This window comes from Euprymna scolopes, chromosome 22 (genome assembly GCF_053919585.1).
Source record: "Euprymna scolopes isolate OS-2025 chromosome 22, ASM5391958v1, whole genome shotgun sequence".
Classification (NCBI taxonomy): domain Eukaryota; kingdom Metazoa; phylum Mollusca; class Cephalopoda; order Sepiida; family Sepiolidae; genus Euprymna; species Euprymna scolopes.
Window position 1 is genome coordinate 44,158,779 of NC_136503.1, and position 14,622 is coordinate 44,173,400.

The 14,622-nt window shown below is 32.8% G+C and overlaps 1 protein-coding gene across 3 annotated transcripts in view; it reads right to left on the reverse strand.

Annotated features, from left to right (window-relative positions):
* LOC145243381 (host cell factor 2-like) overlaps window positions 1-14,622 on the reverse strand; it is a 110,904-nt gene that overhangs the window by 36,136 nt on the left and 60,146 nt on the right. For all 3 annotated transcript variants that reach the window (XM_080106216.1, XM_080106215.1, XM_080106214.1), the window contains 2 exons: window positions 6,854-6,969; window positions 934-1,114 (listed from right to left, as the gene is read on the reverse strand). In XM_080106216.1, the coding sequence (XP_079962342.1) occupies window positions 934-1,114; window positions 6,854-6,969 (297 nt within the window). The remainder of the gene's footprint in view (window positions 1-933; window positions 1,115-6,853; window positions 6,970-14,622) is intronic.

Consider the following 14,622-nt stretch of genomic DNA (forward strand, 5'->3'; position numbering starts at 1 on the left):
ATGATCCCCCCAAAAAAAAAAAAAAAAAAAAAAAAAAAAATTAGGGATGAAAAACTAAAAAACAAACATTTTGAATTGCTTGCAAATAAAATAAACATGGCCGACAGGGTTATTTTTCTGTTGGGTTTCAATTCAAAAACTAGAATTATCAAACATTCCGATTGTAAAAATATTGGCTCAACTAAAATGACTTCCCAAGAAAATCTGTCATGTTTCAGCATATGTAACTTAAATAATGACCCATCGTAGTTTGGAAGCATATTTCTACAAGTTATGCTAACATGTAAAAGGAATGTGATGATGATGACGACGATTTATGTAGAATAGAAAGATAAAGTCTCATTCGAACATTTATAACAACTTTATCAATCATCTACGTTAATTAAAAGAGGAATGGAAACACAAGTATGGACAAAAATAAAATGGTTAGAAGTCCTGTTTGGGGAGAAAAGAGTTTGTATATGTGTACTATACACAGATGTTGAAGCCAGAGTGCAGATACTACACTTTGATCTTGTCCCGAAGGCCAGAGTGCAATTGTAGCCATGATGGATTGTCTCGCTGTGGAAGTTGAACCCAGAGCCAAAGGCCTGAGGTGGGGGTCTGTTTCACTCCAAGAGAGAAGTCTAGGGGTTTATCCAAGCCACCTAGCCGGTATCATGTCCTGACGAAGCTATGTATTTAGTCCTCTTATCAACTGTCACATGCTTAGCTCATCTGAGAGATGGCCTCTGATTGGGCAAACTAGAAGAAAAGCTGAATGCTTGCATCAGTCAGCACTGAGCTTATAAACCAAAGGCAAATTCAAAACTCAAAATCTCTGCTGCTACTGGTGGGGTTGTCTGCATTTGCAGCTGCTTCACCTATACCTTAATATGAATGTTAACAATAAAGAAAAAAAATAAAGAAATGGTTGGTAGATTATTTACTTACCTGCAATCTGTTTCCCTTGTACATTAGTCATTTTCATTCCAGAAGGAAATGTGGAGGGACTAACCACTTTAATACTTGAAACAGGAGTCGTGGTAACACCAGGTGTCCCTGGCATTTTCTGTGTGGCTGCAGCTGCCGCAGCAAGAGCTGCAATTCCAGTCATTTGTCCACCTCCTGTGGTCTGCAAAAAGATATATCATGCCAACATTAGACACTTGATATCTCCCAGAACAAGTAAAATTAATTCCCTGCTGAACAGAACAATTTCACACTATTTTTATGTCCACTTATGAAGATGAAAATTAAGATATAATAATACTAAACCTTATGTCAAGAATCCGATCTTGATCAAAATCCATTACATGATTTTGATTTTAGAAAATGTCTAAAATTCAAGGCTTCATCTAAGGGATCTTAAGAAAAATTTGAAATCCAGAGAATCTTGTTTATTTGGTGTTTAATGACTATGGAAGAAATTCAATGCAAATCTGAAATATTTCAATTTTGAAATGGAAAATTGTGCCTATATTATGCCCCATAAAAATCCTTTCAAAATATTCCAAAGAAACTGAAATTTAGGGAATATTTATTAATAGATATCTAATACATATTGTTTAAATTTGACAAAAATTAGAGAGATCTGAATTTTTATGAAGGGCTTTCACCTGTTTTTTTTTTTTTGTTTTTTTTTTTTTTTTTTTACAAAACTAAAATTAAATATAGCCCACATTCAGATCTTTTATGTATAGTGTGCAAACTGTGACAAATTTTCAGATACTGTCCTTTAGTGTTTGCTTCAGGTTTTTTTGGAGCCGATGTAATGCTCTCTGGTTACTTTCTAAAGGTCAAGTTAGAAGAACACCGTAAAGTTATGCCACGGGGTGGGAGTGGAGGGTGGGTTTAAAAAGTCAGGTCTAGCTGATCACATATGGAAAGAAAAAAGAACACACTTCCCTTTATGGAATGAGTTCAAAATAATTGACAGGGATGCAAGGTGGAAAGTTAGACGACTTAAAGAAGCAGCACATAAGCTAAAAAAAAATGAAAAATTACTAAGATCAAGCATAGAGATCAGCCGTATATGAGAACCTCTAATTATAAAGAAAAACAAAATTTGTTACAAACCTGCTTAAAATTTCAACAGTAAAGGGAGATAATACTCTGTCAAACTTTATTAGAATTACCTCCTTTTGCAAACCAAATTTTTTTTCACACATATGGCGAAAAAAAAAAAAAAAAAAAAAAACTCCTCCAAGAATACGAAACCAGCTATGGAGCCAGTAACTTTTCTCCTTTCTTTTCCAAGATGGTGACCAATATGCTTGACGGAGAACAGATTTAATTATGTTAAGTATTCGTCTATGATCTGATTTTCCTAAGACCATCATGCCACACTTTTATTTATTAAATTGTTAGGTGAAAGTACAGAACAGTTAGAATGGGTTTCTAAATAATAAAATTATTTCACCATGGTCTATATTCTGCATAAGTATCCCTGATCTTATCTCTAACTTTCTGAAGGAGACAGATAAATACTACAATCACTAGCATCTGTACTTTGATAACCAAAATTATATTTCTAAAAATATGTTATGTACCTATCTGATGCCATGTCACATTTAAACTACTAGGCAACATTTTTTATAATTTTCTGTAAATGGATATTACATGTGTGAGAAGAATAGAATCATTTACATACCCACCATTTTTGATTGAGGGGAGAGAGGTTCATAAAAAATGATTACAGATTTTTATGAAGACAGAAACATTGATATCAGAAAACCTTTTTCATTTTATTTACAAACATTTTGAATCTAACTTGACAGCAAAAATATGAATTTCTGGAATCACTGCTAACGGGATTTTTGTTTTTGAACGAAGTATGGAATGAGGACTCTGGAAGCCAAGAGACTCAATCTCTACTGGTTGACTGCAGGGCTCTATGGACAAATTGATCTTTGGTTGACCTTTGACAACTAAATATTTTCGTTTACTAGCCAAATCGAAAAGTTACGAGTCAAACCCACATGATTTTTAGAACATGATATCTTCGTTCTGTAACGAATATGTACATCATAAAGATTTTTCTGGTTTTTTTTTAATAAGTGTAATTCTAAATATACAACAAATTTTATGTTGATACTTGAATATATAAACATTCTAATTATTTTTAGATATTTTTTAAAACATCCTTTGTTAAAAAAAAAAAAAAAAAGTATATTGTTCTATTAAACTTTTATTGTTTAAATAATTTAACTTTGTTCGTTTTTATATAAACAAAAAAAAAAAGTTGAAAAGATATTTTTCACTCAATAGTGAGCTTTGGAAGATTGTCAGTGAAAGCAATACAATCACCAAAAGATAAGAGTTTTGTTATTTCTAGTCGCCATTTTGAAAAATCACTCGCAATGTAGAGCCTTGAACTGCCAACACAAGTCATTCGTAAACAAGCATACACACCCCAAGTTGGTTTTATTTGTTGAATTTAAATATCAAAGAAAAATGGGGGGGGGGGGTATATTTTTCTTAGGGTGCGTATTTATCTTGGTGGGGGTGGGGGGAGATTTCCTTTTTTTTTTTTAAACAAAACTTTTCAATAAGCGAATGCAGAGATGGTGTTTGTCGAGTAATTTCTTGTTTTAAAATGTGTTTATTCTCTACAATTATTCAAGTTCGTATTTTCCTTTAAAAGAAAAAATATTAAATATTTATTTTTTTAATGTAGGCTGCGTTTTCTCACTCACATGCCCCTATTCCAAATTTGTAGTAGTGGGTTGGCATCAATGGACCCTTTTTTTTTTTTTTTTTTTTTTTAAACCAAAACTGTAATTGATAATTTTTTTTCTCAAACTGATATAAATTAATGCACAGTAAAAAATAATTAAAACAAAAATCATTTTTTTCTCAAATTATTTTATCAAGTAAAAATTCAGTTTTGTATTAAATTCATGAAGTTATTTTAACAAATTTAAAGGTTCTCATGAACCTTTGCATGGAATTTTCACTCAAATAATTTGAAATAACAAAAATGAGAACAATTGATATGTTACTATGCTATTTTTTTTATAGTATTTTTAAGTTAAATTCAATTTTTACAATAATTTTGTTTATTAAACTGTTAGGTGAAAGTAGAGAATAGTTACATTTCAGTACGGTAACATTTTTCTCATTTCGAATTATCTAATCAGGCAAAAATTCCATGCAAACATAACGGAAACCTTCAAATATTTGCTAGAATAATTTTTTAAATTTAGTAATCAAGTAAAAATGGAAATTTTACTTAAATATTTTGAAATAAGAAAAATCATTTTTGTTTTAATTTAATTATTTTTACTATGCAATAATTTATATCAGTATGGAATAAGTCTGTTATGGTAAAAAAAAAGAAGAAAAAAAGTCCACTAATGCTGACCCACTGCTATGAATTTGGAATGGGGCATGTGAGCAAGAAAAAACAAGAGTAGAAACAGGGAGACAAAAAATCTTAAACAATTATATTTATTTTAATTTATATTAAGAATTTTTTTTTTTTTTTTTTGTACTCAATTTCATTTGTTTATACTTTGGCTTACAGAAAAAAAATGAAGTTTGCAAACTGATCTCTGCGATGTTTTGTTTAAGTTTTGTAAATTAAACTGAAGATTTAATATCTGATGCATAAAAATTGCCTAAGTCTAGAAGGATTTCTTCACTAACCAAAAACAATAAAGGGGATCATTCAGAATTCTCATTAAAAAAAAAAATCACGATCTTTACGTTCGTTTATTAAAATGTTTTGTGAAAAAAAAAAAAAAAAACCTTTGCCAAGAAAAAATGCACCCAATATAAAAAATATATATTCTCCTTTTTTTTATACAAGGGAATCACCACTTATCAAGGCCCAGCAGCCACTCAAGGATAAGGGTTAAGGAGTGTATCGTAGTTAATCAGACAATATCGTAGTAATCCTTTGTAGTGGAAATTTGGTAAATTGGATTATAGGGTGGAATGATAAACCTGTCACTCTAAAAAGATGACATGATTCCATTTCCGTTTGATTAAACTGGTTTTATTTTTTTTGTTGCAGATCATCTACTAGTTGGTCAGTTGTGTACAAATCCCAAAAGCGATAGGAGCCTTCTATCCTGTCTAAAAGTAACACAATGTTCAATCAGCAAAATCAGAGATGCGTCGCTGTACAACTCATTCTCTCTACTGATCCAAGTTATGACAACAGAACCATTGCCAACACCCTCAAAATGCAAATTTAGACGGTTCAACGCTTGAGGGCACAGTTCAACGAAAATTCTGGCTATGGTTATGATCTTTGGTGTGATTTCAAATGAGGGCTACATCAGAGCATGGTGATCCCCTGATGCAATCAGGTGACCACTGGCAGACCCAGGGTATGGTAGCAGGACTCGGCGCCGGTCAACAAGTCCAGAGACTCAGGCTTGGCTTCAGAACGAGTGCTATAATTTTGTACCTTTCTCTCACCGGCCCTCCTCCTCCCTCAACCTGAACCTGCTGGATTACTTTGGTCATGTTGAGAACATCACCAACATGACCTCCCACAAGACAAAAGCCAGCCTGATTGCCGCCATCCGCTGAGTATTTGTCGAGTTCCTGCCGATACTTGTTGAAAAAGCATCCTCCCAGTTCCAAACCTGTATAGAGGTTGTGATTGAAGCTGAAGGCGGCTACATTGAATAGATGTCAGCTCTACTACATAAAGTTACCTGAATTGATTTTTTTTCAATAAAAGTTTTAAAATAAAGCTGTAGCGTTGTTTTTACGGCGACAAATTTATCATTCCACCCTGTACTTAAGGGGACGGCTCATCAAGAACTTGTTTACGTTGGACTTGAAGACGACCATATTGTAGCCAGCAGGAAGCAAGCAAACAAAAAAGGGTTCCACAGGCGTGCAGTTCTAAGAAGCTTTGTTCATGGAATCTACGTTTAGGTTTAGGCACAGATAAAAAGTGGGAGAAACTATTGATAGTGGTTTCAACTAGACAAGTGTTTTTCACGAAAGTTTGGCAAGGGAGGACCATAAATTGAAGCTCAGACGTGCTTGCAATGTTTCTTCTGTGAGAAAGAGGTTGCAGAGAAGAAAAGGGCATCCCTCACTAGGTTACAAAGTCTATTTTGAACTCTGTCCAGACAGGATAAGCTGCTTCTAGCAGCTCCTGCCCAGATGTGGTAACAGTACTCCATCCTAGGATGTACTTGGCTCTTCTACAGGTAGAGAATTGCATCGGCAGTGAGATATCTACTGGTGAGGTAGAATGATCTCACCATTTTTTCAGTGACCTTGGAAACGGATTACATGTAAGTGTTCCATTTCAGATCCGGAGGAAAGGTCAGATCCAGAAGCTTGTCAAAACATGGAGTTTCCCAAAGACGAAAGCCATTCATTTCAATAGATCTCAGATGGAGGTCAGAACGTTGATAGACACTTGGTTTTAGATGCATTAAAATTAGCCAGCTACCCCTTTCCCCATTGTACTACAGGCTCAAGATCAGAGGAGAGAAAATCAGAGAGATCTTGGTCATTTATGGCCTTTGAAGTGTTGCCTTAGATGGTAGTGTCGTCAGCATAAATGTCTACAAATGAACTTAGGATGTGATTTGGGAGATCATTGATGTAGATCAGGAAAAGAGTTGGGCTTAAGATGGACCCCTGTGGGACTCAATCATTAATATTTTGAGCTTCTGATCCATCTTTGTTTAAATTATTCTTTCCTTTATATTAAAAATCAATGAATAAAACAAACAACTCAGGTTGTGTACGCTTGTTGACAAATCACACATATGTTGGCAGTCAACCCGTATCAATAGAGTTTTTCAGCTTTCGGGGTCCTTATTCCATACTTAATCCTTTGTTTTTATACACATAACCACAGTTTTAAGAGATATAAGTAAAACTATTTACTTACAGTAATTCCTTTTTGCCCTAAAGTCACAATTTGTGGTGAAGATGCAGAAACAACTCTAATTGCATTGGATGCAGGGTTCACTGTAACGGGCGTCTTCTGTCTTACAGAAGGAGATACTGAAATGTTAAGAGCAAAGACAAAGAATTAACCAGGGAATTGAAATGATATTTAACATCTCAATCATGATTATTTCAAAACAAAAGTGAATCATTTCACAAAACATTTACATACAGTTATTTTCATATATTTAGCATATGCAAATATAATCAACAATATTATTTCTGTTTTATACATATCATTATATATATAATTATTACAGATAAAATAATTATCAAAGTACACGAGTTTTGCCGTATCTACAGCTCATCAGTATGGCTGCTTATATGGAGATCCAACCCACGCTAGCAGGTCACCCAGCATTGCCCAGTCAAAAAATACATTTAAATGATATTTTAATTTGTACAGATTTCCTATTTATTATCATAGAGTCAATATTTTATTGATTATTATATTGTACCCAATATATAGTCATGACAAAAGTTAGCGTGTAACTGATGTACAAACATAAACAATAACCCCCTCATTCACTTATTGAACCATGTATAAACCTGTTCTTTGAAAACCAGTTGGGTTGACAAGCCATAAGAGTAAGAAATATTGTTTGTTTTGAAAGGGGACTTGCAAGCACAATTTGGCAGTAAAAGGTTAACAATAATCTAATTTATAAAATTCAGTATGTCTGTCTGTGTCTGTCTCCATATTTTCAAACTCTATCTCCTCTGAAACTAAAAGTCGCAGAGTGCTGCTAGGTGCATCAAATGATCGGAATTTTTATGGGTCTTTAGCCGATTAAAATAGTTTTTTTTAAGGGTCAAAATCGAAAAAAAAATCGTTATACATTTTGTACATTCATCTTAGTTTATTTTTAATCAGTTCATATGCGTGTCACGTTGGTACAATGCTAACATCACCAGCTTTGAATGCTACAGTTTGACTTTCGGTTTCAATTCCAGCTGATGGCACCCAAATCTCTTTTTTTTTTTGACTTTTGAAATCACAACTCTATAATAATATATACAAAATTTGAACAAATTAAAATATTGTATTTAAGTTTCTTTTACAATCAGGCAAAACTGACGGGGGAGGGGGGTTGCCTAATTTTGGCCTATAACCTCCTTTATGGTTATTACGACCCCCGTTGGGATCTTCTCTTTACCCCGGCACCCAAATGTGGACCGAGACGACACAACCTGAAGCTGTTTCATCAGAGATTTCGGCTAAACCGATGCAAAGCTGCATCTTCCATCCGCATATTGGCTCCCTGGAAAAGACTGCCACTTGAGGTTGTCACTGCACCAACAGCAGGCCAGTTCAAGATGAAGTTAGACAGGTGCTGGTCAACTATATTTCTGATAGTCTAAATTAGCAGCATCCCTCCCTCCCTCGCTCTCTGTTTTCCTTTTTTTTTCTCTCTTCCAGTACCCTTCTTAACGGCGACGAAACAGGTCATGTTTTAACCTATGCTGAAGAAATTCAATTGAAATGTTATATACCAGACCCACAAGGGCTCAAACTTTTGTCTAGTAGACCCTTTCAAAGTTCACAAGACTGATTTGATAGACATCATCCACTGTGCACTTGTTATCCTCCATCTGTTTTAATGGATGAGGTCATTCAGTATGCAGAGACAAACAAAAAAGATTCAGGGTTTTAGTAATACCTCTTATCCCTTCTTATATATAAAAGGTGTTTTGTGTGTGTGTGTGTCTGTGAGTTTGTTTCCTATGATCTCCAAAACGACTGGGCCAATTTTTAAAAAAATTTCATACAAACGTACTTTATGTGTGTGGGAATGTTCTTAAATAGGCTTTATATCTGAATGCCTTTGATAAGTATTGAAAATCAAAAAAATCCAATTAAAGAAGGGACAGTCTGATTTTGACCAAAGTTTTATCACCCTATAAGCAGAAGGATCCGGCATATAAATAGTAGCTTCTTTGATAAGACAGAGGTGTATTCAAAATGAATTGTTCTGTTTCGAATGCAATTGAACTATGATACTTGAATTTGTATTTTAAACTTGAATTCAAGTGATTATATTAAAATAATTTTTATAATATCAGCAATAAGTTCTTTACAGTACAATGGAGACTAAAATGTATTGTGAACGTCACTGCAAGGAAGGATGCGAAGCTTCCTCCCAGTGCACTGTAGTGGGTTCCTGACTAGAGTAGGCAATCAATCAATTTGATTCAAAAATGGACAATTTCCCTGATTTTAATGACAATAAAGTATTAGAAGTGCGAAACATTCATTGATTCTCATTCAATCTTGGGCAATGTCAGATGTCTCTGCTTGTCTAGATATACAGGGTGGTCGCTAGAAAAGCGGGAAATTTGAAAGTCAGCTTAGATCATGAATAAAATGCGTGATTGCTATTTTTTTATTGGTGCCGTGTCAGTGTTGTAAAAATAAATTGTTGTTTTATGCTGCAGTGAAGTGCATGGACGACATTTTGAGTATCTATGAGTATAATATTAAATTTGTTTTTGAAAAACTTTGTAAAAATTATTCTTTGTAAAAATAAATCGTTGTTTGACAAATTTTCCGCTTTTCTAGTGACCATCCTGTATTATTTTGATTTATCAAATAAAACAATTTCCATCGAAATAGTAAAAATGCTTTTATGTTTACGTAATGAACAAATGCAAGAAAGTGATTTAAAAAAAAAAAAAAAGTTAAAAATTGCAACTAAGTTTTTAAAACTGAAAAACAAAAAAAAACAATGAAACAAGTAAATAAAATTTTAACACATGAAATAAAATTAACTATAAAAACGAATGCCAAGATTAGAAATTATAAAAATATTAAACCCTTCTCCCAAAAAAAGATAGATAAAAAGTTAAATAAAATAAATCCCTTGAAACACTTTTAATGTATGAACATAAAAAAGAAATGCACTCAATAGAAATTGTACAAGCAGTGTCAAAAAAAACTGCTTGAAAAAAATGATGAAAAAGGTTTTGCAATTTGACAATTTTTGTCAGAAACAACTATCAAATATATTAATAACAATAAATATACATATAAAAAAAGAGAGAGATTGATATTGCAAAGTTACAGGTAAGAAGCCATGCACAGGGCAAGCATCCACCATGCAGAATTGAGAATCGTTTTCTAATAAAAAAAAAAAAAGAGTGAATCAACAAAACAAAAGCAGGTAGTCAGGAACAAAACAAAGAAATAAAAAGTAAAAAATACAACCAAAATGGCCAGATTTGTCAGCTGTAACATTTTTATTTTGTCAAAAATTGTTTTAAGAAAATAATTTTCATAGTATCAAAATTAAAAAAATTTTTTAAATTAAAAAAATAACTTTGAAACCAGAAATAAATGTGGCTCATGCATACAATGGACAACCCAGAATGAGATACTGTTCCTATTTACTTTCCATGTCACAAGGGCAGAGTTAGATACAAGGTCTTTTTTTTAATCTAGCTCCCAAAAAAAAGTATTTTGGATTGGAACAAAAATAAAAATGGCAACAGTTGAGAACAATTTCTTTTTCACTAACTGATAAAAAAATAAAGTGCATTATCAGAACTATACTATAGTGTGGCGTTACATGTGTGTAATCATGTCTCTTCGTGCGAAGTGTTTCTCGACTGAGGTAAACAAGAACTGGTCCTCGGAAAATAGTTTGTTGAACAAACTGATTATTAAGAAGGAAGGCAACCGGAAAATTTGACCTTTCAGGTTCTCGAGGTCATATTTTGCTTCGATTATGACGGAGAACAGAATACAAAAGTTTGAGTTAAATGATGTGAAAAGAATGTCTAAGAATATTTCAGGGAGCGCGTTATATTCAGGATGTCATTAAAATTATTTTCTCGATTGGATTATAACGGAAATGTGCATCGTTTGCGAGAAAAATCGAAATGTTCGTGAAAATAGTAGTCCGTTGGTATCGTCGAAATTTTAACAGACATCGTTGTTCAAAATTACGGTTGGTCATAAAAATGTGAAGAAGATAATAATGTCTATATTATTGTTCTCTTTCTATTATTATTTAGGCTGTGACGAAAAAATTTTTTTTTTATATTTTCGTGGTGTTTGTTTACATTAGTTGTCTACGAAGTAGTTAGAAAAAAAGATGGCTGACGATAGATAATTGACGCACGTGTGTTTAGACATAACATTGAAAATGCAACGAATAAGTTTTTTCTTATTTTTTTTTTGAAATTGCGTTTTTTGTTTTGTTTTTTCTTTCTTTTTTTGAGTATATTTCGCTGATTATTTAAAGATATAACAGTATGTTTCATTGCGACAGTGAGGACGTTTTAAAAGTTTTTGGGAACGAAGATTGTTCAGCGTTCGTTAGGTCACCATTTTGAAAAAGATCACGTCGGGAGTCTACCAATCTGTTGGGGACAGGACGGTCTGCCGTGGTTTAGACGATCCTGTCCCCATGTGTATTATGGTGAAATAGGTGTATTTAATGGTAGAGAATTGAAAAGGCGAAAGGTCGCATAATTAAGACAAAAATATACCGTTATATATCAACGAAACAAATGCAATTTATTTGCATAATATATATACAGGAAAGAGGATAGAAGAATGAGAGTTCATTAAGATTAGTAACGTTACTTGCGAGAGGCTGGCGGTAGCCAGGAACATTGTGGTGGCCCATTGCCATCGGAGCGGTGGTTCGTCACATCTTGACTGGTCGAGCGTTCAGCGGAAAAGAGAGTGAATTAAGAGAAACAGGAAGTGACGTAGCTAGGTCGCTCTTCAGAGTTAAAGGGCGATAATTGAGTTAGGCTGAGAGTGTTCAACTCCCACAGATACTACACTTTATTCCTAGTCAAAAGGTCAAGGAACACATCACAATTCTGTTAATCATTAATATAGATCCCTTGTCATTTATCTCCTTTTACTAGTCTTTGTTTTCTTAAAAGAGACACTCACAGACGTGTATTAGCAATACATATGAAAAAAATTAAAATGACTTAAAATATTTCAATAATGACATGCATAGAAAGAGCTTGATGAGCGAAGAAAGAATGTTTTTAAATGTTTTTAATTTAATTAAAAATAAGGAAGTTATGACTATTTTTGTGCCTCACACGTTTGGATATTTTTCCCCTCTTTAAAACCATATGCATTTTCGTCACATTTTTTTACACTACTTTTTCAATAAAAATATTATATTTTTGTTAAAACACAAGATTAAGCAATGAAATTTACCATATGACTGTATTTTTGTGTAAGGAATCAGAATATATTCCTGATAATCTCCAGAAATTAATGGTTTTCAAATAATCTGCAGTAAATGCACATAAATATGTTGCAATTCCTTAAAAATGCCATGTATCCATTAAAAAGAAACAAGTTAGAGCACTCAAGGTTGAATAGTAATTCATTTTATGTGCAAGAAACTGAAATCTAAATCCAGGATTGTTTAAAAATGAATGTACGGCAATATTCCTTTGGTATTATTGCAGATTAAACATTTCCAGTTACTTCTCCGTCCATCTGAACACTTCTCCAAAATATGCGATTCTACCTTTTTAGACAATTACGTGTGAACACCCTGAAAAACTTTAATGAAAGATAAAAATTATTTTACAATTTAATGTAAAATGATTCCCCATTTTGAGCCACTCTAGCATCTTAGGGCAGTTAACCATTTTTTTCGCTGGGAGATAAATCCCATATTTTTTTTCCTAAAGACGATCATGTGTGGTTTTAAGAGGATCTTTGTGTAATGATGGGAGGATGGAGAGACATACCACTGACTTTGGGTTAATGGTAGGGCTAAGGGAAATTGTGTGTGAACATCCTGAAGACTTAACAGGAACAAAAAGAAAAAGAATTTTTAGAATTTAGAGTGGGGGTTAGTTTCACATAAATTTAATGTAAAATAATTTACTATTTCGAGACCATCCTAGCATTTTAGGACAGTTGACCAATTTATTATTTTTATGAGAGATAAATCATGTGGAAGGGTTTTTCTTTTTTCTTTTTATCTGCTTATATGTAGCTTACAATGGAATTTTGTTTGGTGGAAAGCTTGCCACTCGAACTTAGCATTATTGTTAAGGTTAAAGAAGGTTTTCGGAGGAGGCTTGTCACTCATATCTAGGGTTAGAGGTAGAATTAAGGCAGTTTTTTTTTGTTTTTTTTTTTAAGAGAACATTTGACACTCATATTTACGGTTAGTGGTTCATAGTTATTGGCTTTTGAAAATGTTATGGCTTAGATTTTGAGCATCAAATTACTTTGAAATATGTAAACTTACATAAATGAGGGTGTGAAACTAAGAATTAATGTACACAGGCAAAAATAAATTTTATTTAAAGCAAGTGACATCACACTAACAGAAAATGTGACATTTAGAAAAGTATCAAGTATTTTTTGCCCACCTATTTAAATATCAAAAAAACTTTTTGCTAAAGCTGAAAAATTGTTCACAAATTTTGGAGGAATATGGTTTTTATTTTCAATTACATTTCTTGTCCGTGTGATACATTATTTCTTTAAATTTTCCAGTTTAAGACGGTTTTTTTTCCCAACTTCTATAAAAACTGAGCACCCCCTACAAATATTTTAATATTGATTTTGTATTTATATATATAATTGGATAGATTAGTGCCCATTCAATTTATAATCCACTGAAAAAAAATTGTAAAAAAAAAAGACGAAAATAAATTTTTTTAAATATTGGGTGGTGGGGTGGGGGTACCACTCATACACATGAACCAAAAAATCAATTTACATTTCTGGTTGTTCAAAACAAAACACTATTTAATTAACCGCTAAAAACTAATGCAATGGATAAAAGTGCACGCCAGTTACACATTTAGCAAGCTTATTTTTTTATCATTTCAACTATATAAATAATTTTAAAATTTGGCCCGAAATAATGCCAGACTGGTTGGGATTGCTAATAACCGAATAACTCTAATTAAACTAATAATGTTCTGATAACAAACTAGATCTAATTAAATATGAACGAACATTTTTTTTATATTCATATTTTCATTTTTTTAATTCGTTCTGGAATAAAAAGTTAAAAAAAAACGTCTGTTGACAACCATGCTATTGCTGCTACTACAGATAGTTTAAAAAAAATCTTTTTAATGAAAAATATATAGTTTTATTCAATCAGAAATATAAGTTAAAGAGAAATAAAAATACTTTTTATTTATTTAGTTTTTATTCAAATATCCTTAGTGTTCCTACCATTATCCATTCACCTCGTAAGGGAAAGCCACTGCAATAGCTTGGCCATACCAAGCGAATGGATGATGGGACATGGTATTTGGTAAGCTCACCACTGATTCCAGACCAGCAGAGAACCTGTTCGGTGGATCTGAACGAGAATCACCCCCCCCCCATGTTAAAAATGGCGTTCGAAGTTGGGGTATTTATTCTGAAAGCTGTTCTCAACATGGATAATTGCAAAAAACAAAACGAAACAAAAAAAATAAAAAATAAAAAAACAAAACAAAGGGCAATAATTCATTTCCATGTTTACAAAATGGGGGATTAATTTACGGTGTAACTAAAAACTGAGCACCCTGTCAAATGTCGAAATATTTACTTTTTTTGCGAGATAATCTGGTATATTAGTGTCCAATTAATAATAATCCACTGAAAAAATTGCAAAAAAACGAACAGAAAAAAAAAAATTATGGGGGAGAGGGGGGAGGGTCTTGATCAGTTCCGTCACCTGTTCTATTCCAAAAGAATATCTGCAAGAAAGG